Source organism: Trichomycterus rosablanca, chromosome 20 (assembly GCF_030014385.1).
Source record: "Trichomycterus rosablanca isolate fTriRos1 chromosome 20, fTriRos1.hap1, whole genome shotgun sequence".
NCBI classification, from domain to species: Eukaryota; Metazoa; Chordata; class Actinopteri; order Siluriformes; family Trichomycteridae; genus Trichomycterus; species Trichomycterus rosablanca.
Window position 1 is genome coordinate 3,827,965 of NC_086007.1, and position 27,036 is coordinate 3,855,000.

The 27,036-nt window shown below is 42.4% G+C and overlaps 1 protein-coding gene across 1 annotated transcript in view; it reads left to right on the forward strand.

Annotated features, from left to right (window-relative positions):
• Window positions 1-578: 578 nt before the first annotated feature.
• Window positions 579-27,036, forward strand: part of brca2 (BRCA2 DNA repair associated) — a 35,728-nt gene continuing 9,270 nt past the window's right edge. Inside the window, exons 1-27 of the mRNA XM_063017326.1 lie at window positions 579-645; window positions 1,063-1,293; window positions 1,403-1,475; window positions 2,402-2,451; window positions 2,580-2,608; window positions 2,691-2,808; window positions 2,909-2,964; window positions 4,225-4,294; window positions 4,363-5,097; window positions 6,003-7,325; window positions 7,371-8,594; window positions 8,880-10,883; window positions 12,170-12,262; window positions 12,339-12,408; window positions 12,495-12,764; window positions 12,825-12,892; window positions 13,362-13,546; window positions 13,730-13,917; window positions 14,783-14,953; window positions 16,777-17,128; window positions 17,831-17,986; window positions 18,607-18,754; window positions 19,134-19,243; window positions 19,910-20,102; window positions 20,951-21,117; window positions 21,276-21,414; window positions 26,791-27,036. The exon at window positions 26,791-27,036 is cut by the window's right edge and continues 8 nt beyond it. Of these exons, the coding sequence (XP_062873396.1) occupies window positions 612-645; window positions 1,063-1,293; window positions 1,403-1,475; window positions 2,402-2,451; window positions 2,580-2,608; window positions 2,691-2,808; window positions 2,909-2,964; window positions 4,225-4,294; window positions 4,363-5,097; window positions 6,003-7,325; window positions 7,371-8,594; window positions 8,880-10,883; window positions 12,170-12,262; window positions 12,339-12,408; window positions 12,495-12,764; window positions 12,825-12,892; window positions 13,362-13,546; window positions 13,730-13,917; window positions 14,783-14,953; window positions 16,777-17,128; window positions 17,831-17,986; window positions 18,607-18,754; window positions 19,134-19,243; window positions 19,910-20,102; window positions 20,951-21,117; window positions 21,276-21,414; window positions 26,791-27,036 (8,503 nt within the window). The 5' untranslated portion in view covers window positions 579-611. The remainder of the gene's footprint in view (window positions 646-1,062; window positions 1,294-1,402; window positions 1,476-2,401; window positions 2,452-2,579; window positions 2,609-2,690; window positions 2,809-2,908; window positions 2,965-4,224; window positions 4,295-4,362; window positions 5,098-6,002; window positions 7,326-7,370; window positions 8,595-8,879; window positions 10,884-12,169; window positions 12,263-12,338; window positions 12,409-12,494; window positions 12,765-12,824; window positions 12,893-13,361; window positions 13,547-13,729; window positions 13,918-14,782; window positions 14,954-16,776; window positions 17,129-17,830; window positions 17,987-18,606; window positions 18,755-19,133; window positions 19,244-19,909; window positions 20,103-20,950; window positions 21,118-21,275; window positions 21,415-26,790) is intronic.

The following is a 27,036-nucleotide window of genomic DNA, read 5'->3' on the forward strand; positions in this document are numbered from 1 at the left end:
TTTATAAATCACACAGTCAGGCATCACGATGGCTCGGTGGGTAGCTCTGTCCCCTCACAGCAAGAAGGTCCTGGGTTCGATCCCCAGGTGGGGCGGTCCGGGTCCGGGTCCTTTCTGTGTGGCGTTTGCATGTTCTCCCCGTGTCGATTTCCTCCCACGGTCCAAAGACATGCAGTCAGGTAAACTGGAGATACAAAATTGTTCATGACTGTGTTTGACATTAAACTTGTGTAACCAGTAACTACCTGTTCTGTCATGAATGTAACCAGTGTGTGTAAAAACATGACGTTAAAATCCTAATAGATAAATAAATAAATCACACAGTCAGTGCAATAATTTCAGGGAAAAGTTACATCTCAGGGGGAAAATGACAATGAATTTCAGAATTTCTTCACTTTTGTAACTTTTGAAAAGCAAGTGAGCACAACTGTTAAACTGACCACGTCAATTCCTTTGTTTTTCAATTCAAGATTTAGTTTGTCTCAGTGAAATATGAAGACAGTTGTATTTTTTAAGCCTAAATTCTTAAAGTTCTTAACTGATTTCACTTTATTTCTCTTAACAGGCCAACAAAGTCTTACTTACATACTTAACAACAAACAAAACTCAGTATGTTTGATGACTTCTTCACTCGAATTGAAACAGGTACCTCATTTTAATCGACTCAAATCGACTACCTTGTATTTGGAGTACATGCTCTGTCCTAATTAAAGGTTTAGTACATGGAGAAGATGCTTGTATTCAACAGTGAGAGGATTTTGAATTCAAAAACTATAAAAAATGCTTAATAATGTTTGTGCTGTACATTTTATATTCAAAAATCCATACACGGATGTTATTGCCTCCTCACATGTCAATTAAAACGTCTTCTCATTTTGGATTGCTTGTAATTTTTTTAACCATCAACAGCAGCTGATGTATTGTTTAAACAAAAGAAATGATTTAAGGGTATAACAGATGTAGGAGTGAGAGAATAAGAGCTGCGGTGAGCAAATGAACCATCTACATGCACAGCTTTGATGTTAATATGTTAACTCATAATGCTGTTGTGTCTTGATGAAGAGCTTGGACCACTGAACCCAGACTGGTTTGAGGAGTTGACTGCAAAAGCGTCTAAAGATGGCAGTGAGAACCTCGCTGTCATTGAGGACGTCGCCTCGTCTCATAAACACAAGTGCAGCTTCAAAGCACAGGTTGAGGAGCTCATCCCAGGAAGCCAGATGTGTTCAACACCTAAAGTGTTTAGGTGTTTACAGCAACATTCTCCGGACTCTGTTACTGGGGAATTTTCAGGTAATGTAAAATGTTTTGCTTTTTCCTTTCTTATAAAACATGTACCAATCAAACTAGTACAAATGTGGCAAGATACAAGAGATCTAATAGATGTTTTCTTTCTCTGCAGGATTGCAGAGTCCATGTCCTGTTCTGCCAGGTCCAGAATCAAGCCCGTGTCTGTTTGGGTCCACAAAAGACAGGTAACTGTGGTAACAGTAAAATTGTTTTAATAATATACACCAGTCAGCCATAACATTAAAATCACCTCCTTGTTTCTACACTCACTGTCCATGTTATCAGCTCCACTTACCATATAGAAGCACTTTGTAGTTCTACAATTACTGACTGTAGTCCATCTGTTTCTCTGCATGCTTTGTTAGCCCCCTTTCACCCTGTTCTTCGATGGTCAGGACCCCCACAGGACCACCACAGAGCAGGTATTATTTGGGTGTTGGATCATTCTCAGCACTGCAGTGACACTGACATGGTGGTGGTGTGTTAGTGTGTGTTGTGCTGGTGTGAGTGGATCTGAGTGGAGTTTTTAAACACCCCACTGTCACTGCTGGACTGAGAATAGTCCACCAACCAAAAATAACCAGCCGACAGCGCCCCGTGGGCAGCGTCCTGTGACCACTGATGAAGGTCTAGAAGATGACCGACTCAAACAGCAGCAATAGATGAGCGATCGTCTCTGACTTTACATCTACAAGGTGGACCGACTAGGTAGGAGTGTCTAATAGAGTGGACAGTGAGTGGACACGGTATTTAAAACCTCCAGCAGCACTGCTGTGTCTGATCCACTCGTACCAGCACAACACACACTAACACACCACCACCATGTCAGTGTCACTGCAGTGCTGAGAATGATCCACCACCTAAATAATACCTGCTCTGTGGTGGTCCTGTGGGGGTCCTGACCATTGAAGAACAGGCTGAAAGCAGGTTAAAAAGTATGTAGAGAAATAGATGGACTACAGTCAGTAATTGTAGAACTACAAAGTGCTTCTATATGGTAAGTGGAGCGGAGTGAGTGTAGAAACAAGGAGGTGGTTTTAATGTTATGACTGATCAGTGTATACATGTATAAAGTGAAATTCTCAGTGACGTATCTAATGTTCTTCTGTAGCAAGCAGTGTGAGAAAGGCTGGGGATCATTAAAGTCAAATGGGTGCTTTGGTAAGTTACATGTTATTGTTTTAATATTTAATATTTGTCCTTGATATTTAAAATATTAAGCCATTAATTACTTTTAACATACCGTGTTTCTAAATTGTGTTTTTGGTCTGCTGTATGAAATGCTTCAGATTTGCTCGATACACCCAAGAGTTTACTGGTGAGACAGACCTACTTTTACTCCAGTTTATCTTATTAAAATCACATTTTTAAAATCACTACTGATTAATGTGATTTCTAAGCCTCAGGAATCGAGTGCACGGCGCATCTGTGAGAGTCTTGGAGCTCAGTTAAATCCAGATCTGTCGTGGAGCAGTTCCTTCAACACCCCGTCATCACTGAGCCCCACTGTTCTTTTGTGTTAGTACAGCTACAGTCATGTCAACATCTCTGCTACTGACATTAATACTTAATAAAACGTATTAATACTTTTTTTTAATTGTGTTTTTTGCTTTTACAGCTAAAAAGGAACCCCTGACTTCACCAGTAAGTTTTCGCAGGGACACAGAAGTCATTGTAAGTCACATAAAACAATTCAAGTATGACTTATTTACCTTTCACTGATATTAGATTTTATTGATTGTGTTAGCTAGGGGTATCCTGTAGTACAATAGTGTGGCATTACACACTCAGAATGAGCTGATAAATGAAATTGTACATGCCACTTGGTGCCTGGCATTTAACAAATTAGGGCAGATAAATTTTATTTATTCAATCCTGAAAACTTTAATGTTTAGTTTGTATGATAATGTTAAATTTTAAACACACACGGAATGTTTCACGGTAACAATGAAGGGTAACTGAAATATAAAACAATCATAACATTTTTGTTAAGAATAATGATATATGGACAACACAGTGAAGTAAAACCTAAAGTCTGCATTATCTCGCATGAGATACCTTTAAATGAAAGACTAGCAATCAGTTACAAAGAAAAGAAAATGAAATTAGCAATAATGTGCAATATAGATTATTAATATTTCCAAATTGTAAGATTCATTAATATCGAACAATTACTTTTATGGCATTTAGCAGACGCCTTTATTTAAAGGAGCCTATGGTTGGCACGTTGGCTAAGTGGGTAGCACTGTCGCCCCACAGCAAGAAGGTCCTGGGTTCGATCCCCGGGCGGGGCGGTCCGGGTCCTTTCTGTGCGGAGTTTGCATGTTCTCCCCGTGTCTGCGTGGGTTTCCTCCGGGTGCTCCGGTTTCCTCCCACAGTCCAAAAACATGCAGTCAGGTTAAGTGGAGACACTGAATTGTCCTGTGGGTACCTAGCCGCTAGGATGCCCCAAGTGCCGGTCCCAAGCCCGGATAAATAGGGAGGGTTGTGTCAGGAAGGGCATCCGGCGTAAAAACTGTGCCAGGTCGCAATCCGCCGGCGACCTAGGAATAGGAGATAGATAGACAGTTGTAGCTAATTCCAGTGCAAGTAATTGAGGGTTAAGGGCCTTGCTTAATGGCCCCACAGTGGCAAGTTGGTGTTGGTGGGGCTTGAACCAGCAACTTTCTGACACTGCTGTTGTGTCAAAGCTCCAGGCAGCATGTTGTGGTCAGTGTTTCTTGCTATAGCGACATTTTACATGGATGGATAATGACATCAAACAATCCAAATGCCTTTTTTTGTTCTTCAGCTTAAATAAAGACACTTTTAAACAGTATTTAACTTATTGTTTATATGGTGACAAACCCATTACTAGTGTTTCTTTGTACAATTCTTTAGGTTACCATGATCGATGTGCTGCTGACTGCTGTACTTTGTTGTTTATGTTTGCAGTTTGTACGGAAGCTGTTTCCATCTCTCTCAAAAGGTCCAGATTCAGCATGTCTGACTGCCCAACACAACGGTTGGTTTTGTATATTTAGAGATCCAAGCATGAAACATAGTGGACCTTTTATTACTTGAGATGTTAAGATATTAACTTATTATTTACAGTATCATACGTGAACAGCCAGCATAATAAACAGAAATCGGATTCATCGTCTGACAGCACGGGTGAAGACTGGAGGCAGACCGTACCGGACGCAATAAAGGACAACGACGTGCGGAACACGGTGGAGAACGTTCTCGATGGTGCCGAGGATGTTTTGTCCATCTTCTTTAGCAACAGCGGCTCGGCTCTTCGCCGAGTTAAATCCAAGGAGAGGACGAAAAGAAGAGTGAACGGTTTAACCAAGGAAGTAAAATCTAATTCTGTGACGGTGGAGAACACTACGGAAAAGGACGTAAGCACAACCGACCGCTGTACAGCCGCCGCGACGAAATCTCCTCTGTTTTCAAACCCACCTTATAATAAAAGCTTTACACAGTGGACTCCACTGAGTTTATCTGATGTGCAAGAACCAAAGGCAAACCAAGTCTGCACCTCAGAATTATCAGCTAAGTGCAATAGTTTAACATCATTTAACGACGACTCGACACAGCGTGATGAGGACTGTACCGTACAACAGTCCCCTTCCTGCTCTTATCAGAGAAACACTCTCTCCCTCGACTCTCAAAGATCTCAGGTACAAGGTTCTTTGCTGAACGTGTCTGCTGCACTTACCTTCTCAAAAAACCCGAGGAAGTTTGTTTATCGTGTAAAAAGTTCAACCAGCAGGCGAGGAAAACAAAATGTTACCCCAGCAGGATCCTCTCGTTCAGTCACTGGTATGAATTTTCGCTTGTTTTTACACATTATTTGTGTGAATATACACCGATCAGCCATAACATTAAAACCACCTCCTTGTTTCTACACTCACTGTCCATTTTATCAGCTCCACTTACCATATAGAAGCACTTTGTAGTACTACAATTACTGACTGTAGTCCATCTGTTTCTCCTTCATGCTGTTCTTCAATGGTCAGGACCCCCACAGGACCACCACAGAGCAGGTATTATTTGGGTGGTGGATCGTTCTCAGCACTGCAGTGACACTGACATGGTGGTGGTGTGTTAGTGTGTGTGTTTTAAATACCGTGTCCACTCACTGTCCACTCTATTAGACACTCCTACCTAGTCGGTCCACCTTGTAGATGTAAAGTCAGAGACGATCGCTCATCTATTGCTGCTGTTTGAGTCGGTCATCTTCTAGACCTTCATCAGTGGTCACAGGACGCTGCCCACGGGGCGCTGTTGGCTGAATATTTTTGGTTGGTGGACTATTCTCAGTCCAGCAGTGACAGTGAGGTGTTTAAAAACTCCAGCAGCGCTGCTGTGTCTGATCCACTCGTACCAGCACAACACACACTAACACACCACCACCATGTCAGTGTCACTGCAGTGCTGAGAATGATCCTGTGGGGGTCCTGACCATTTAAAGAACAGGGTGAAAGCAGGTTAAATGCAGAGAAACCAATGGACTACAGTCAGTGATTGTAGAACTACAAAGTGCTTCTATATGGTAAGTGGAGCTGATAAAAAGGACAGTGAGTGTAGAAACAAGGAGGTGGTTTTAATATTATGGCTGATCAGTGTATATTTGCACAGTATTCATTTCTATGTAAAGCTAATCCTGTTAAAATAGGATACATAATTGTATGTATTTCATTTATTTTAAGTAATTTTTCTCATAGATATTTCGAATGAAAAGCACTACAACGAAGACATGGACGCTGAAGGTCATTTTCTGCAACCAGCAGATTCTCTGATTAATCAGGATAATCCTGCAACCCACAACATGGACCATGATCTTGACACGACGCAGCTTTGTAAAGCTTTTGCGGAGGATTTTACTCAGGAAGCGTGTCAGAAATCGGAAAAATCTCCCAACAAAAGTGTGTCAGATTGCACAACAATGGAAATAAGTGATGTGCGGGCTAAACCAGACCTTGAAGAATTTTGTAAGACTGGTTTTGACCCACAGGACTTCCAGAGTAATTGCAAGGAAACATCGGCAGAAGACACTAATTTGATAAATGAGCAAAAGATGGAAAGTACAAACTGTGAAAGTCTGAAACATGACAGTGGTTATCCTGCAGATTCTAGCAGGGAATCTTTATTAGTAAGTGGTTCTGAACGTCTTCATTCTGGATTCAAGACGGCAAATAATAAACCTGAAGCCATAATAAAGACCAAGGCAATGTTAGATGAATCCTTTGAGCTTATGACTGGCACAGTCGGTTCAACAATGTCGTCTTGCAGACCAGTTTTGGCAAGTACCGCTAGAGACGAAAGGCCGTTAGAACAAGAAACCTCTGATTTTATATCAGCTGGGACAATCTCAAGTTCTGATACGGTTTCAGAGAAAACTCCCTGTCCCTCAGTTTGCAAAACCACTAACTGTGCATTCAAAACCGCATCTAACCAAAGTATTACTGTCACGTCTGCTAATCTTGAGAAAGCCGAAGGCATGTTCAAGGAATGTGAGGAAGAAAATGTTAGCTCTCGTGTGTCAAACACTGGAAAGGTCACAGATCAAGTCCAGAATGCAATAAAAGATGTGAAATCTAACTTAAACGGTCAAGATACATCCAAATATTCCACCCATAACGATGCTGACGGGAATTGGACTTTGACAGCCTCGCAGAAAGCAGACGTATCCGAGCTGTGCAGTTTGTTGGAAGAGGCGAGCAGCCAGTACGAATTCACACAGTGTAGGAACGCCAAGTCTAGCACGAAATCTCAGGATGGTGCTCAGTTTGAGAAAGACTGGGATCCTGACATGCTTGCTGGCATTGACTTTGATGATAGTTTTCACTCTGATTTTGGAAGACAAATGTCAAGAAAAAACCAGGCCAAGGCTGATTCGCCTGTTCCACACACCAGGGTCTTAAACAGTGTCTCGGATGGCGGCGTATTTATTAAAGATATAAATGTCAGCGACTCGCAGCGGAATTCATTGGGAACGGGAAATGTGAAACAGTGCTCGGATGATGCCAGTCAGAATTTGTCAGATGGTACAGAGAAGAGAACGAAGGCACTGCAGGTGGAATCTGAAGCAGGTTCTGGTTTTAAAACCACCAGCGACAATGTCCAAAGTGTCTCGGAGAAATGTTCGAGCAAGTCCAGAAGCCCAGATTTAGAGGACAGTGAAGAAGTCAATACAGTTGACCAAAAGGAAAACCCTTCAGTTGACTATTGTGGCAAGTCTCACACCACTGCCAAGGAATTCCACGGTGAACTTAACTCCGAGGTTAATGAGAACACGAGCTTACCAATGAAAGACGGGAAACAAACCTGTGGCGAAATACGTTTGGACTCTAAGCAAGAAGACTGGGAATCTAATTTACTTCACAGAAGCACAGGTTCTGGATTCAGGACCGCTGGTGGGAAGGAAGTAAAGATATCAGAGAAAGCTCTCCAGGATGCAAACGAACTTCTTAATGAAGTCACGTTTAGTGAGGAACCTTCCTACAGCACCAACAAAGTCGATCCAAAACCAAAAGCGGTTTCTTGGAGTAAGCCTGCTCTGCAAAGTCCATCTGACACAGTGGCAGACGTAGTTCATGATTCTGCCAACGCTATTAAAAAGCACAAGTCTGAAAACAGAACAGAAATGAAACAGACAGCGTATCGAACGCCTCGATCCGTGCAAGGTGCCGAGTTTAAAAGGACCGGTGGGAAAAGAACGACAGATTTCACAGGTGATGTTCACAAATCAAAAAGCCTTTTAAAAGATATTGATGGCAATTTGGAAAGCTTCGACGAGACCAAATTAAAGCAAGGAAATATGAAATTTTATGCCGAGTCAGATCCAAACCAACACGCGTGTGTCAACGGATTTAAGTTGGCAAGTGGTAAAGGAGTTAGCTATTCTGAAAAAGCATTCACGAAGGCGAAAGCTCTTTTTAAAGACTGCGATCCTGACGGGTCGGATATTTGTCGAGAAAAAGGAGACGAGACAAGTGTGATGGATGACTCTGGCTTTCAGGCTGTTTCAGGAAACATGGCACATTTGTCTGCAATAGACAGAGAAACCTTGTGTTTTAAGAAGGAAACGCCAGTTTGGACTGAAACCTCGCAAAGGAAGTTCAGCAAAACCTCAGCTGAGCCGCTTGAACACACGTCGGGCTGTGGTTTCAGTACAGCAAGTGGTACGGAGGTGTCCGTTTCAAGTGAAGCTCTTCAGAGAGATAAGGTTATGTTTGAGGATTCAAATGCTGCTTTAGCTTGTGAAAAAAGTCTGGAAATATCAGAAAAGATGATTGTTCAAGAGAAGAGGGTTGGTTTTTACACTGCAACTGGGAAGAAGGTCGCGATATCTGACGAGGCACTTAAAAAAGCAAAGAGCGTCTTTGGGGACTGTGAATTGAAAAGTTTAGCACCAGATGAAGGCCTGGATGTAAATATATTCGCCAAAGATCATAAAACATGTTTGCCTTCCTGCACCACCATCGGAAAGGATGCTGCTTTTTCAGACATGTCAGAGAACAAGGTTCAAACTAATAAAGCTACTGTAGATGATTTAAATGCTGATTTACTGTGTAAAAACAGAAGCATTCCTAGAATAGGCTCCAATGTTCCAGAACAAGCCTGTGGCTTTAGTACTGCAAGTGGGAAAAGTGTTGCCGTATCTGACAAGGCTCTTAAAAAAGCAAGAAGTCTTTTTACCGACTGCGAAGTGGATGGTTTAGCACCTGATGCAAACCTGACTGCAAAGAGATCAGGTGCAGATCTGAGAATCCCAAGAACTTTTAGTACCACCTGTGAAAAAGGTGATTTGGAAAAGTCACTGATGGAGGATAAATCTGGGAACGTGGTTCCAGGAGGGAGCTTGGGTTTCAGTACAGCAGGTGGAAGAAAAATCGCATTATCTGACAAGGCGCTCGAAAAAGCCAAGAGTCTTTTTGTTGGATGTAAGGTGGATGATCTAACATCTGATGAAGGCCTTGCTGGAAATACAGATCCTCAGATTTCAAACGGAGCTCCTTTCAGCACTGAAGGGGATCAAGAGGCTGCTGTTTTAGCCAAGTCTCTGAATAAGATGAATAATTCTTTGTCTGAATATTCCAGTGATGCGCAACCTTGTGGAACGAGAGTCAGAGTTTTAGAAGACGAGGCTGTACCCAAAAAACAGACTACTGTTTCGGGAGGAAGCCTTGGCTTTAGTACTGCAAGTGGGAAAAAGGTTGCAGTATCTGAAAAGGCTCTTAAAAAAGCAAGAAGTATTTTTACAGACTGCGAAGTAGATGGTTTAGCACCTGATGCAAACCTAACTACAAAGAGATCAGGCGCAGATCTGAGAATCCCAAGAACGTGTTTGCCTTTTAGTACCACCTGTGAAAAAGGTGATTTGGAAAAGTCACTGATGGAGGATAAATCTGGGGACATGGTTCCAGGAGGGAGCTTGGGCTTTAGTACAGCAGGTGGAAGAAAAATGGCATTATCTGACAAGGCGCTCGAAAAAGCCAAGAGTCTTTTTGTTGGCTGTGAGGTGGATGATCTCACACCAGATCCTAAGATCTCAAACGGAGCTCCTTTCAGCATTGAAGGGGATCAAGAGGCTTCTGTTTCAGACAAGTCTCTGAATAAGATGAATAATTCTACGTTTGGATATTCCAGTGATGCGCAACCTTGTGGAACGATAGTCAGGGTTTTAGAAGATGAGGCTGTACCCAAAAAACAGACTACTGTTTCAGGAGGAAGCTTTGGCTTCAGTACGGCAAGTGGGAAAAAGGTTGCCATATCTGAGGAGGCACTGCAAAATGCAAAGAGGCGATTTATAGACTGCGAAACGGATGATTTAGCAAATAATGAAAGCCTTTCAGTGAAGAAATCATTTGCAGATCGCTTAAAGATCCCTAATGAAACAAGTTTGTCTTTTAGCACTTCCAGTAGGAAAGGGGTAGCTGTGGTGGAGAAGTCACCACATGAGAGTCTTTTAAGCATTCCAGATGACGAGAAAAACTCTCACGGCAAAGATTTCCCTACTGAAAACGGATCTGAGCCTGTAAATCCAAAACGGTTTGAAGAAAAACACGAGGACTTGGTTTGTAGAGCCTCAAAAGCTGATCAGTTCGGATCAGGAAATTTTGGCTTCAGCACAGCCAGCGGAAAAGGTGTGTCTGTGTCAAAATCAGCCATACAGGCAGCTTTCGAGATGTTCAGAGACTGTGATCGACAAGATACTAACGACCAGTCTCAAACTACCATTACCTCTGGGTGCCAGTCTGCAAAGACTACTAAGCAGTGTACTCCATTCGTCCCAAAGACTAATACAATGAATCAGACTGAAGCCACGGATTCATCTCTTCACGTACAAGCTACACAAAATAACCCCCTGATAGACTGCAATCCCTTAAAGCTTGATGGGTGCACTGTGACCCAGCAGAAGTATTTCGAGCAAGAAGCAATGGCCTGCACTAAAGCACTTTTAGAAGACGATCTCAACGAGCACGGTTTACTAGGGACGCAGAAATCTGCAGGTAGTGGAAATCTCGTTCCTCAAGAGCAGATCTGTCCAGAGGGCAAGACTGGACAGAGAAAGCGAACATCAGATGACAGAAATGTAACAGGTAGGACTTTTAAGCACTAGTGTTTTGGGTAAGAAAAGATACACCACATGTCAAAAAGTATGTGGACACCCAGTCATCACATCCATATGTGCTTGCTGAATATTTGGGCAGTTGTAGCCTAGAGGTTAAGCGGTACTTGACTAAGAATCTGAAGTCTGCTGGTTCAAGCCCCACCACAACCAAGAGGCCACTGTTGGGCCCCTGAGCAAGGCTCTTAACACTTAATTACTCCGACTGTATTCAGTGTTAATTGTAAGTCGCTTAGGATGTCAATTGTAAACATAAATATTTTACTTAAAAACAGCCGACGTATCCACTCTCATAGAGGGACTTTCACTAGATTTTGGAACATGACTGCAGACATTCACTTCTATTTAAGTCATGTTGGGCAATTATGGCTTGACTCGCTGGCAGATTTCCAACTCATCAAAGTGGTGTTGGATAGACCTGAGAACAGGGCGCTGTCAGGTTCTTTCCAAAGTTTAACCTTTATCTTGTGCATGGTGGCGGCACGGTGGCTCAGTGGGTAGCACTGTCGCCTCACGGCAAAAAGGTCCTGGATTCGATCCCCAGGTGGGGCTTTTTGGGTCCTTTCTGTGTGGGGTTTGCATATTTCCTCCCACAGTCCAAAGACATGCAAGTGAGGTAAATTGGAGACACTAAATTGCCCAAGACAATGTTTGATATATAACCTTGTGAACTGATGAATCTTGTTTAATGAGTAACTACAGTTCCTGTCATAAATGTAACCAAAGTGTAAAACATGACGTTAAAATCCTAATAAATAAAAAAAATAAATCAATATCTTGTGCATGGTGCATGTAGGGTTATAAATTAAAAAGGATTTTGTTTTAATTACCTGCATTTGCCAGTAAATGGAGAGAAGTGGTGAAATGACCTGGGTGGTGGGAAATTCTGGCAGGACTTTTAGGTTTTTAAAGCTAGAATTTGACATTTCTGAGGGCACTGCGATGATGAAAAGTAAAGGTCACTTCACAGTTCCTTGCCAACAAAATGGAAAGACTTAATAAGGTCAGCCTGTGCTGTGTGGTTACTTTTTTTACTTGAATGAAATCGAGTCCAAGCCCAAACCATAAACACAGTCCTTGATTATTATTTTCTATCATTGAACATGTCCACCAAAGAAAGATTCTATACATCTGTTAACAGTTTGTGTGGCTGAAATAACTGCAGCAACAAACTAGAAGGGGTGTCTATATATTGTTGAACATGTTTGAACAGTTTTATCTCCTGCTATTACTGATCTTTGTTTCTTTGACATTAAGCCCAACCACCTTTAAAAAGAAGACTAATATCAGAGTTCGACCAATTTTCTGATGAGAGAAGAGTTTGTACGCCTGTGAACAGCAGCCCTAATGGTTAGTGTTGTACATGAATAGTAATTTTGGGGTCTTTTGATTGGCCCCTAACTTGCACATGGTCTCTCCTTAACAGGCACCCTGAGAGACAGAAGAGTCTTCAAGTACAACATCCAGTTAAAGCCCAATGTTACTTATCCAGCTAGGTAATTTCATAAAATACACCTTGAATCTTTCAGCAGTGTTTTTTTTAAGCACCGAACATAAACAAAACCGTTCTCATGATCTGCAGGGATGTCCAAAACCAGCAAACGACCTACTCTGATCACCAAAAGAGATCATCTGACCCTCAGAAACCCTCAGTGTTTATGCCCCCATTTCGAAAGAACGTTAAACCTGAGATGGCAAAAAATAATATGCCAACAAACGTGGATCAAACTGCCAGTGTGTTTGTTCCACCGGCTAAAAAGGAGAAGAGCGATCATGGCAGGAGTTCCCCCCAAATTTCTACAGACTCTGATTCCCTGCTGATCTCAAGCTCTAGTTCTGGAAACAAGATTGAGTCTACAAAGTACCTAAAGGTGAACTCTCATTTGGTTGAAAAAACAAGTTTTGAAGACAGAAAGGGAGAAACGGCAATAAAGAAAGAAGAGAAGCGAGATCAGACCACTGTACCTTGTGAAACAAAAGGTAACCATGATAAACAGCAGTATCTCAATTTTCTATTTTTCTGTGTACTAGAACAAGCAAAACATCTAAATGTAAAATGTCAGGGTGCTTATTAGTATTATTAAGTGAAATCAAGTTGATTGCGGTTACTGGTGACCAGCTATACCATTATTACACTCATTCCCTGGAGTGTTTGTCCACTTAATGCTGTTTGCTTATGCAAGCATGAACTTGAATAAGCTCAAATTTAAAAATAGGAAAGAGAAATAAAGACTTGAACTCCCATTTGCAAGCACACACGGACATGTGTGCACAAATTAAAGTCATTAACAAAGTTAAACAATACAACTATTGCTATGCATCATTATCATTAATACAGATGAATTGTATGAGTTTGCTTCTGAGAGCACAGCGTATGAATTTGCTGTTCCATTATAGATACAACTTGCAGCAAATATCTTGAATGTTCTATTAATTTGCGTGCTTATAGTCACTTGGCAGCAGTCTGTGGAATTGGCACGAGACATGCAGGACATGAGGCTCAGGAAAAAGAAGCGCCAGAAAATTCGACCTCTCCCTGGCACCCTTTACCTGGCAAAGACGTCCGGAGTGGCCAGAAATTCACTCGGAGAGGCGGTACAATACCGAAACCCACTTCAACACACCAAGGAAGAGGTAACACGAGCATTTCTTTTGTTTAGTGAGGATTTAAAGCTATCGTTCACCACTATGTGTGATTACAACTACTGTCTTTTCGGAGAGATGCCATTCGAAATGTCATTGTACCTGTGTATAGTGACAAAGATTCTATTCATTTCTCCTAATCATGATGCTTGATAAACGTTCTCTTTCTTGTAGCTGTATCGGTTTGGGGTGAAGAGCAGTGTTTTTCGAATAAGCAGTGAGAACGCGGAATCGTTTAGGTTCAGCTGTAATGACTTCTTTAAACCTGAGCAGTTCACAGAGACCGGAGGGGTTCAGCTGGCTGATGGTGGGTGGCTCATTCCAGATAGCGAAGGAAGTCTCGGCAAAGACGAGTTCTACAAGTGAGTTCTTACGTTTTTATTGATTTTATTTTTTTCCGGCTGCTCCTTTTTTTAAGGGTCATCATAGTAGATAATTAGGTTCTGCAAACCGGACCTAACCGAACATGTCTGTGTAGACGCCTGACCGGCCGATAGCGCCGCTGGGTTCCAGGGTTTTAATCTCAGCCTTTCAGATATTCTGCTATGTGCAATAAGTGTTTTTTTTCTTCTAGATTCCCCCCTTATCTGCCAATTTAGTCATCTCCAATTCTCAATTATGAATCTGCCTCCGCTCACACCAGCGATCCCCAACATTTTTTGCACCACGGACCGGTTTCATATAAGATATAATTTCACGGACCGGTGGGGGCGGGAGGATTTAAAATAGAATAACTGTACTGCTCACAAATGAGCTGCTTTCGCTGCATCGAGGCGCTGCTTCCACCTGGGGGTGATATGAGACCATAAACGCCCGTGTGTTGGAAATGGAAGCAGTGTTGCGATCTCTAATTATGTATTCTTTCTGTGCGGCCCGGTAATAAATGACCGGTCCGTGGCCCGGTGGTTGGGTACCACTGGCTTACACAATCCCTTATCTGATCCAGGAGAGCTGGATCACCACGCGCTGCCTCCGACACGTGTCCAATGGTTGCATCTTATTACCTGCTAGTGCTGAGTTCTTGCAAAGAGTCATATCGCATACAGAGAGCCATGATAGGCATCGTGTTTTGGGTACCTCTGTCTTGTTGGTAGTGTAAACAAGCAGGAACCTGAGCAGGTTAAAGGAGTTGATCAAATGAATTAAAAGATGTGCATATATCTGGACCATTTCTAACATACAGCTTTATTTTATTTAATAAATAAAACGTGTGTTGATGTTCGGCAGAGCTTTATGCGACACCCCTGGTGTTGATCCCAAACTGATAAACGAAGCATGGGTATACAACCACTATCGGTGGATTGTGTGGAAACGGGCCAGCATGGAAAGAGCTTTCCCAGAAACCATGGGTGGTAGATGTCTCAATCCAGAGCAAGTCCTCCTACAGCTCAAACTCAGGTAATTCAGCATTGGTACTATGCATTAGTTCAAACCGGGTGAGTGAAGAGAATGTCGACTAAGATATCTGACAGGCTCAAAGAGAGCGATTTTTACAGTAGACATTGTTTTTACAAAATCCAGGACCAAAAACCCCTGATGAGTAATCTGAGGGCCACATCGGCATGGAAAAACTCCCTAAAAATTACAAGGAAGAAACCGTGAGAGGAACCAGACTGAACAGGGACCGCCATCCTCCCTGGGTGGCCTAGAGGATAATTTGAACTGACTACATTGTTTATTTAGTCCAAAACATTGATTCAAAGCATTACACAAATGTTTAGGTTAACGTTTCTACAAATAAATGTTGCATCACCATCTGAGGAAGATAAAAACGTTCTCAACAAACACAGAAAATGTAATAATAAACATTTTAGGAAACCAAATAAATCATGTTTGTCTTTTTGTGAAGGACCGCGTATACAGGACCAATAATAATAATAATAAAAAACATACACTCAGGTGGTGCAGCAGAGAGTTCGAGAGTCGGAGGGTCAGTATCTGGCTGAGCGCTGCGCTGACCGATGCAGTTGTTGTTTTTCCCAGAGCTAAAAACAAGCGTCACAATAAAGCAAAAATCATCATCTGCATCACCTTTTTTATTATTATTTTGTTTACGCAACTTTAGCGTGTAGAATTTTTGCCCGATTGCGTCACGCCTCCTCTCCGCCAACGCGGACCTCGGCTCTGATCGAGGAGAACAAAGCTAACCCACGGCCCCTCCGACACGTGGGCAGCAGCCGTATGCATTTAGTCACCTACACTTGACGAGTGCAATGCGGATCAGCACTGTGTACGGAGAGACGCACCCTGATCTGATCGGCGCACTTTTTCCTCGTCTCTGTGGCGGCGCCATCAATCAGCCAGCAGAGGTCGTAATCGCATCAGTTGTGAGAGAGTCCCTATTCCCACCCCTATCTGAACAGCAGGCAGGCAGGCAGAGCTGAGACTCGATACGATGTATCTGAGATCCCAGCTCTGGTCGCCAGCGTGTGTTTTTACCACTGCGCCACTTGAGTGGCATCTGCATCACCTTTAGTTTGTAGGGTAATCAGCATTATTGAATTAGTATTTCAGCAAGGCTTTCGTGACGCATTTACATGAGAAGCGGCAAAACCGCTTTGCTCAGCGCGGTAAGTGGTAGGGTAAGAAGTCATCAAAGTGCGCATATGAGTCGAATCTGCATTTGTGTAGAATAAGCGTCAAATCCTGTCAGAAAGTTCCACGTGTATCTGTGTTTAGCAGCTTTTTCCTCACTGTTGCACTTTTAAACTTGTGTAACAGCTCGAGCTTCTGAGAAATTGTGAGAATCAGCTTCTCAGAGAGTCTAAAACGCTTATCGTTAAAAAAAGCTTAATGCGACTTAATGTATTAAAAGAACGACACAGGAGCACTAAACTTCTCTTCATTATTACTGCTCATAAGTTCTCTCCGCTAATGGAATTCCTTGGTCGTTGTTTTAGTACGATAAGTCACGTTTTTTTTGCCGCCTCTGATGTGAATGCGCTCTTACACACTAGAAAGAGTGTAGTACATTTGCACTTGCAATCAGCAGACTTCACAAAATCGAGTAGTGCAAATTCACCACGACCGAATCTATACGAGTTGTTACCAAAGAATTTGCATGTTAAAATGAGATCAAGTAAAGTGGTGTTAAAAGAAATGTGTCTTGCTGATAAATCAATATAAGGAGCTTCGTTGAATCTGTCAAAATGGAATCAGCATTCAATAAAGTTACTAAGCGCTTGTCATATTCTGACTTTTGGTTCGTTTATCACTTTCAGGTATGACGTTGAGGTGGACCACAGTCGCCGATCTGCCCTGAAGAAAATCATGGAGCGGGACGACACTCCAGCCAAGACCTTAGTGCTGTGTGTGTGTGGCGTTGCCAAATCTCATCCCAGTGAAGAGAGTTCAGAGAAGCCCACAGACTCCACTGATACCAAAGCTGCAGCGATCGTATGGCTTACTGACGGCTGGTACTCGATTAAAGCACTGCTGGACCTTCCACTGTCCACCATGCTGCAAAGGGGTCGTCTGGAAGCGGGTGTGAAACTCATCATCCATGGTGCGGAGCTGATTGGCTCTCAGGATGCGTGTCCTCCTCTAGAAGCCCCTGATTCACTTATGCTGAAGGTGAGAGATTTTTTTTTTGTCAAGCAGGGATGTTTGGGTTGGCTGTGAACGTCCACCATGATACCGTGGGAGCCAGATTTAGTTAAGCCTCAGGAATTCATGTTGAGCAAGATGAATAGAAACACAGGCTAGCTCTTCCATATTAAACAGACTCACCAAGCACTTTCTGGTACATACATTCAATACTTACAGTACATACAATTACTAAATGTAGCCCATCTGTTGCTCTGTTTGTTCCTAATAAAGAGTCCAGTAGGGGCGGCTCGGTGGGTAGCACTGTCACCTCACAGCGAGAAGGCCCTGGGTTCGATCCCCAGGCGGGGCGATCCGGGTCCTTTCTGTGTGGAGTTTGCATGTTCTCCCCGTGTCTGTGTGGGTTCCCTCCAGGAGCTCTGGTTTCCTCACACAGTCCAAAGACATGCAGTCAGGTTAATTGGAGACACTGAATTGCCCTATAGGGTGTATGTGCGTCTGCCCTGCGATGGACTGGCGCCCCGTCCAGGGTGTTACTGTGTGCCTTGCGCCCATTGAAAAGCTGGGATAAGTGAGTGAGTAATAACACAATAACAGCCCCCCTGCGGACCCTTATAGGACCAACGGCATTAATCAATGGATTTAAACTCCGATAAGCCCTATAAGAAGGCAGGCTTTGTCTTGTTGGACCCTTGTGATTATCACAGTTGTGTCACTGATGCTTTTCAGATTTCAGCCAACAGTACGAGAAGAGCTCGTTGGGACACCAAGCTCGGTTTCTATAAAGACCCTCGACCTTTTCCGCTGTCACTTTCTACGCTGTATCCTAACGGCGGAGTCGTGGCTCGTGTGGACATCGTTGCTTTGAGGAGTTACCCCACTCAGGTGTGTGTACACTAAGTCATTTTCAAAACACTGAATCGAAACGAGGCGCTCAGGTGGCGCAGCGGCCTGTTGCTCTAGCCCACCACTGCTAAGACATGGGTTTGAATCAGTAGCTGTGCTGTCAGTGCTTGTTTTCTCCAGATATGCTGATTTCTTTACAAAACAATACCTGTAAGTGGATTGGCGACTCTAAATTGCCACTGGGTGTAAGTAAGTGACTAAATGTGATAGTCTGTTGCCCTGTCCCAGGTGTATTTTCTCCTTTCAGCCATTCCTCAACTCGTTCATGCACCAAGATTGAAACCCTGATCCCAGCTGTGGTGGGCTAGTCTGCAGGATCAATAAAGTATCTATCTATCTATGTATCTGTCTGTCTGTTTGTATATCTCTCTATCCATCCACCCCTCCATCCATCTATCTCTATCGAAATATAGGGCAGTTGTAGCCTAGTGGTTAAGGTACTGGACTAGTAAGGGAAAGGTCGCTGATTTATCTATAGATGGATAAAAGTGTCTGCTAAATGCTGAAAATATATATGTAAACATTGTAGGAGTTATATGTTAAAAGTTATTACATTCACATATCTCATTTATTATATTATATATCTCATTTGTAACCAGTGGATGGAGAAAAGGCCTGGTGGTGTCTTCGTGTTTCGGAACGAGCGAGCCGAAGAGAGAGAGGCCGCTCGCCACAACAGCGCCAAACAGAAGACCATGGAGCTCCTGTTCTCCAAGATACAAGTCCAGTTCGAGAAAGAGGAGGAAGGTATGAAGGAGCTTTCTTGTAAAATGATTCAAGATGATTCAAATCATCTTGGGGCCTGAAATACAGTAATCTTCTGCTGGGCTGCTAAATGTAAACTTAAACTATCATTATCATAATGAGAGGTTGCTCTCTAACGTGCTGTCTTCATGTACATTATTCCACCTATTACACTAGCCCACCCTGTCTGAGACCAGGGTTTAAATCTCGATGGTCCTATTGGCAGGCCGCTCGTCTTGGGAGGGGTTAAATTAGCACCCTGTCCATGATATTCTGATATTCCTGCCTTGTGCCCTCTGTGTCCTGGTGAAACCGGACTCGCCACAACCCTGACCAAGGCACAGCTGTGGTGAAAATAAAACTCTGTTGTGTGTTTTCACAGTAAAAGAAAAAAACAGAAGGAGCAAAGTTTTCAGTCGGCGTGAGATTGAGAACCTGCAGGACGGCGAGAAGCTATCCGAAGCCATGGAGAACGATGCAGCTTTTGTGGAGGTGAATCACTTTGAGATTTACATGGATATTTAGCAGGATTATGTAAATAATAAAGAATATTTGTTACTTTTTAAAAACTCGTCGGTTCGAATCTCAGCTGTTGGCTGTTGTTCATACGGGGAGGGAGCCGGATAGGGACTCCTCATAACTGATGTAATCACGACCTCTGCTGGCTGATTGATAGCGTCTACGCAGAGTCGAGGGATAATGCGTTGATCAGGGTGTGGCTCTCCGTACACAAAGCTGATCCACATATGAACTCACCCTGTGCGGGTGAAAAGATGCAGTCGGCTACTGCACACGTGTCGGAGGGGGCGTGTGTCAGTTCGCTCTCCTCAATCGGGGCGGGGGTCAACACCAGTAGAGAGGAAGCATAACGTAATTGGGTAAAAATTGGATGCACTAACAAAATCGGGAGAAAAGGGGAGAAAATGCATAAAAAAATGGTTTTATGGATTCACATGTTTATATATACTGTATAAATAATTAATTAATTAATTCAAAGGCATTTTTTTAAGGCTTATTGTAATCAGTAATGTGTTCCATGATTTATTTTTCCCATCCTGTAGGAACACAGCACATTTTTGCTAATCAGACTTCATTAATTGGCTCAGATGAGCTTATCATTACTAAAAGTATTTATTCATGTTTTTTATACTTGTACAGACCAGTCTGAGCACACAGCAGGTCAAGGCTGTAAGTAGCTACAGACGAAATCTGGCCGAGCAGAGGAGGTCAGAGCTCCAGGAGCGCCTGCACAAAGCCGTACTAGAGGCCGAGGGGGATGGTGCCGCACGAGTCGTTACTCCCGTCTGGAAACTCGCTATTGCTGACTCCAACGATCTGCACGGCAAATGTGGTGGGTTTGAGGAGAGAGTCAATGTTATTATACGATGTCAGAACAGTCTGTCTAATTATATTATACAGCGTTAGAAGGGCCAAGACATCGGGAGGCGCACTCGTCAGTGTGCTTTCAGAACCGGGAGGGGCTGTGTCGGGAGGGGCGTCCGGCGTGCCAATTCAGGTCTGCGGACCGGAATATGATCCGCCGTTGCGACCGCTAAAACAAAATAATGAACTATTGACTATAAAAAGTCAAGAAACTGACAGAGTAAAGTCGGTGTTCTCATGTTTGAGTAAAGGCACATTCACATGAGAAGCGGCCCCTGATTCTTGCCCTTGCCGCACTGCTCAGAGTTCACCTGATTTGAACTTTGACCCAGTTTGCCGGTGACCTTTTCGAAGCGCCTCCAATGAGAGCGACTCCGGCCGAACTTATAACGATTGACATGAACACAAGGGCTTGTGCAGAGGCTCGTGGATTTGCCGCATCTCATGTGAATGCGCCCTAAGAAAGGGGGTCACAGACAGACACCCACAGACAGCAGCGCTACACATTCAGGTGCACCCTATGGTGTAAACATGCATAGTGACATTTAGAGTCATTTATTCCAGGATGAAAATGGTGGGTTGATCATAAAACTCAACCTCACTTTTGTGGTTTTCCCACTTTGTCTTCACCTTCATCTCTTTAGGGACTAGAATAATTCCTAAAGTGATCAAGCCCACATCATTTAAGACTTGTGTGGCACTAATCAAGAGTAGTGAGGTTGTTCTGAACGTCTTTTGATTCAATTCTCCTTATTATTTCATCCCGCCTGCCTTTGTTATGCTTCTGGATTAACTGAGCGTGTATTTATTTTCTAGTATATACGCTGAATATCTGGCGACCCACTGAGGAGTTGCGTTCCTTACTGAGAGAGGGCTGCAGATACAAGGCTTATCATCTGGCCACATCAGAGACTAAGAAGCGCACTGGCATTGCCAACATCCAGTTCACAGCCACCAAGAAAACACGGTTTCAGGACGTAGAGGTAAAACCCCAAGTGTGCCTAAAGTTAGTTCAGCACGTATAATTTACCACACAATATGCTGTAATATAATAAATAATACTGCGTATATATTTTATTCGTTGTACTTTAAAGGACATGCCCCTCAGTATGCTCAGTTTTCAATAACAATGTTGGTTTAGGTTCGTCCGGAATGGTTAAGCCTGCATTTTCCGGCCAGAGAATCGACGTGCCTCCGAGATCTGCAAAACCCAAAATTTTACTCTCCATGTGGAGAGGTCGATGTGGTCGGATATGCAATCACCATCCTGGATAGACAAGGTTTGTTTTATTTCCAACTCTTCTGTTCTATTGGTTAATATCAGTGGCTATTAAATGGCTTTTATTCAACATAATATTATTTGCAGATTATTTGCTGAACTCTGCTGTGGTCGTGCTTTTAGAGAGCGAGCAGTGTTGTTGCTCAGATGTTAGATTTATGTATCCGACACAAATAGGACTCTTTAGTTCTATTCTTTTATATATACAGTGTATCACAAAAGTGAGTACACCCCTCAAATTTTTGCAAATATTTCATTATATCTTTTCATGGGACAACACTATAGACATGAAACTTGGATATAACTTAGAGTAGTCAGTGTACAGCTTGTATAGCAGTGTAGATTTACTGTCTTCTGAAAATAACTCAACACACAGCCATTAATGTCTAAATAGCTGGCAACATAAGTGAGTACACCCCACAGTGAACATGTCCAAATTGTGCCCAAATGTGTCGTTGTCCCTCCCTGGTGTCATGTGTCAAGGTCCCAGGTGTAAATGGGGAGCAGGGCTGTTAAATTTGGTGTTTTGGGTACAATTCTCTCATACTGGCCACTGGATATTCAACATGGCACCTCATGGCAAAGAACTCTCTGAGGATGTGAGAAATAGAATTGTTGCTCTCCACAAAGATGGCCTGGGCTATAAGAAGATTGCTAACACCCTGAAACTGAGCTACAGCATGGTGGCCAAGGTCATACAGCAATTTTCCAGGACAGGTTCCACTCGGAACAGGCTTCGCCAGGGTCGACCAAAGAAGTCGAGTCCACGTGTTCGGCGTCATATCCAGAGGTTGGCTTTAAAAAATAGACACATGAGTGCTGCCAGCATTGCTGCAGAGGTTGAAGACGTGGGAGGTCAGCCTGTCAGTGCTCAGACCATACGCCGCACACTGCATCAACTCAGTCTGCATGGTCGTCATCCCAGAAGGAAGCTGACGCACAAGAAAGCCAGCAAACAGTTTGCTGAAAACAAGCAGTCCAAGAACATGGATTACTGGAATGCCCTGTGGTCTGACGAGACCAAGATAAACTTGTTTGGCTCAGATGATGTCCAGCATGTGTGGCGGCGCCCTGGTGAGAAGTACCAAGACAACTGTATCTTGCCTACAGTCAAGCATGGTGGTGGTAGCATCATGGTCTTGGGCTGCATGAGTGTTGCTGGCACTGGGGAGCTGCAGTTCATTGAGGGAAACATGAATTTCAACATGTACTGTGACATTCTGAAACAGAGCATGATCCCATCCCTTCGAAAACTGGGCCTCATGGCAGTTTTCCAACAAGATAACGACCCCAAACACAACCTCCAAGATGACAACTGCCTTGCTGAGGAAGCTGAAGGTAAAGGTGATGGACTAAACCCAATTGAGCACCTGTGGCGCATCCTCAAGTGGAAGGTGGAGGAGTTCAAGGTGTCTAACATCCACCAGCTCCGTGATGTCATCATGGAGGAGTGGAAGAGGATTCCAGTAGCAACCTGTGCAGCTCTGGTGAATTCCATGCCCAGGAGGGTTAAGGCAGTGCTGGATAATAATGGTGGTCACACAAAATATTGACACTTTGGGCACAATTTGGACATGTTCACTGTGGGGTGTACTCACTTATGTTGCCAGCTATTTAGACATTAATGGCTGTGTGTTGAGTTATTTTCAGAAGACAGTAAATCTACACTGCTATACAAGTTGTACACTGACTACTCTAAGTTATATCCAAGTTTCATGTCTATAGTGTTGTCCCATGAAAAGATATAATGAAATATTTGCAGAAATGTGAGGGGTGTACTCACTTTTGTGATACACTGTATATATATATATATCTATTCTACTTTTATTATATTTATAAACATTTTATATCCCGGTGTTCTTAAAAGCTGCTGTAACATTGCAAATTTATCCTATCCTATACATCACTTACCCTATCTTATCCTTATCCTATCCTATCCTATACATCACTTACCCTATCCTAACCTATCCTATCCTATCCTATACATAACTAACCCTATCTTATCCTTATCCTATCCTATACATCACTTACCCTATCTTATCCTTATCCTATCCTATACATAACTAACCCTATCTTATCCTTATCCTATCCTATCCTATACATCACTTACCCTATCCTAACCTATCCTATCCTATCCTATACATAACTAACCCTATCTTATCCTTATCCTATCCTATACATAACTAACCCTATCTTATCCTTATCCTATCCTATACATCACTTACCCTATCCTATCCTATCCTATCCTATCCTATACATCACTTACCCTATCCTAACCTATCCTATCCTATACATAACTAACCCTATCTTATCCTTATCCTATCCTATCCTAACCTATCCTATCCTATTCTATCCTATACATCACTTACCCTATCCTATCTTATCCTTATCCTATCCTATCCTAACCTATCCTATCCTATTCTATCCTATACATCACTTACCCTATCCTATCCTATCTTATCCTTATCCTATCCTATCCTATACATAACTAACCCTATCTTATCCTTATCCTATCCTATACATCACTTACCCTATCCTATCCTATCTTATCCTTATCCTATCCTATTCTATACATAACTAACCCTATCTTATCCTTATCCTATCCTATCCTATCCTATACATCACTTACCCTGTCCTAACCTATCCTATCCTATCCTATCCTATCCTATCCTATCCTATACTATACATCACTAACCCTGTCCTAACCTATCCTATCCTATCCTATCCTAACCTATCCTATCCTATCCTATCCTATCCTATCCTATCCTATACTATACATCACTAACCCTGTCCTAACCTATCCTATCCTATCCTATCCTATACTATACATCACTTACCCTATCCTATCCTATCTTATCCTTATCCTATCCTATCCTAACCTATCCTATCCTATTCTATCCTATACATCACTTACCCTATCCTATCCTATCTTATCCTTATCCTATCCTATCCTATACATAACTAACCCTATCTTATCCTTATCCTATCCTATACATCACTTACCCTATCTTATCCTTATCCTATCCTATTCTATACATAACTAACCCTATCTTATCCTTATCCTATCCTATCCTATCCTATACATCACTTACCCTGTCCTAACCTATCCTATCCTATCCTATCCTATCCTATCCTATCCTATCCTATACATCACTTACCCTGTCCTAACCTATCCTATCCTATCCTATCCTATCCTATCCTATCCTATACTATACATCACTAACCCTGTCCTAACCTATCCTATCCTATCCTATCCTATCCTATCCTATCCTATCCTATCCTATCCTATCCTATCCTATACTATACATCACTAACCCTGTCCTAACCTATCCTATCCTATCCTATCCTATCCTATACTATACATCACTAACCCTGTCCTAACCTAACCTATCCTATCCTATCCTATCCTATCCTATCCTATACTATACATCACTAACCCTGTCCTAACCTATCCTATCCTATCCTATCCTATCCTATCCTATCCTATCCTATCCTATCCTATCCTATCCTATCCTATCCTATCCTATCCTATCCTATCCTATACATCACTTACCCTATCCTAACCTATCCTATCCTATTCTAACCTATACATAACTAACCCTGTCCTAACCTATCCTATCTTATCCTATCCTATACATAACTAACCCTGTCCTAACCTATCCTATCTTATCCTATCCTATACATCACTTACCCTATCCTAACCTATCCTATCTTATCCTATCCTATACATCACTTACCCTATCCTAACCTATCCTATCTTATCCTATCCTATACATCACTTACCCTATCCTAACCTATCCTATCCTATTCTAACCTATACATAACTAACCCTATCCTAACCTATCCTATCTTATCCTATCCTATACATCACTTACCCTATCCTAACCTATCCTATCCTATTCTAACCTATACATAACTAACCCTATCCTAACCTATCCTATCTTATCCTATCCTATACATCACTTACCCTATCCTAACCTATCCTATCCTATTCTAACCTATACATAACTAACCCTATCTTATCCTTATCCTATGTTATCCCTATCCTATACATAACTAACCCTATCTTATCCTTATCCTATCCTATACATCACTTACCCTATCCTAACCTATCCTATCCTATTTTAACCTATACATAACTAACCCTATCTTATCCTTATCCTATCCTATCCTATACATCACTTACCCTATCCTAACCTATCCTATCCTATTCTAACCTATACATAACTAACCCTATCCTAACCTATCCTATCTTATCCTATCCTATACATCACTTACCCTATCCTAACCTATCCTATCCTATTCTAACCTATACATAACTAACCCTATCCTAACCTATCCTATCCTATTCTAACCTATACATAACTAACCCTATCCTATCCTATCCTATCTTATCCTATCCTATACATAACTAACCCTATCCTAACCTATCCTATCTTATCCTATCCTATACATCACTTACCCTATCCTAACCTATCCTATCCTATTCTAACCTATACATAACTAACCCTATCCTAACCTATCCTATCCTATTCTAACCTATACATAACTAACCCTATCCTATCCTATCCTATCTTATCCTATCCTATACATAACTAACCCTATCCTAACCTATCCTATCTTATCCTATCCTATACATAACTAACCCTATCCTAACCTATCCTATCTTATCCTATCCTATACATCACTTACCCTATCTTATCCTTATCCTAACCTATCCTATCCTATTCTAACCTATACATAACTAACCCTATCTTATCCTTATCCTATCTTATCCTTATCCTATCCTATCTTATCCTATACATCACTTACCCTATCTTATCCTTACCCTAATTTATCCTTACCCTATCTTATCCTTATCCTGTCCTGTCCTGTCCTGTCCTTCCCTGTCCCTGTCCCTATCCCTATCCCTGTCCTTATCCTTATCCCTGTCCTTATCCTTATCCCTGTCCTGTCCTGTCCTGTCCTGTCCTGTCCTGTCCTGTCCATCACTAACCCTATCCTATCCTGTCCATCACCTATCCTATCCTATCCTATACAGTACAGTACAGTACAATACATCACTAACCCTATCCTATCCCTATCCTATATATCACTAACCCTCTCCTCTCCTGGTTAAAGTACTGGACTGGTAATAGAAAGGTCTCTGGTGCAGGCCCCACCTGGTGCAGGTTGCCACTGTTGTGCCCTTGAGCAAGGCCCCTAAGCCTCATTTGCATGGATTGTATACGATCACAGTCGAAAGTTAGACTGAAACTAAACTAATTAGAAACCAGAAAGGTAAATGTCTGCTCTAATAGCAAGATGTTGAAGATGTATTATTGTATTAGTGTACTGATAACGTAACCTGATGAGGACTTTTTGACCCCTCATACAGGTACGTCTCCAGTGTTGTACTTGGTGGATGAAAAGTTAGATTTTGTCTCGGTGAGGATCTGCAGCAGTCTGACTCATCTTGCTCTCGAGGATCTGGTTAAGCCATTAGCTCTGCTGGCTGTGAGCAACCTGCAGATCCGACAGCTGTCTGGCTCCATCCCCGGTCTTTATGCTGGAGAACAAGCACTGTTTTCCACACACCCTAAAGAGACCCACTTACAGCAAGCTGTGGCACGTCTGAAGATCT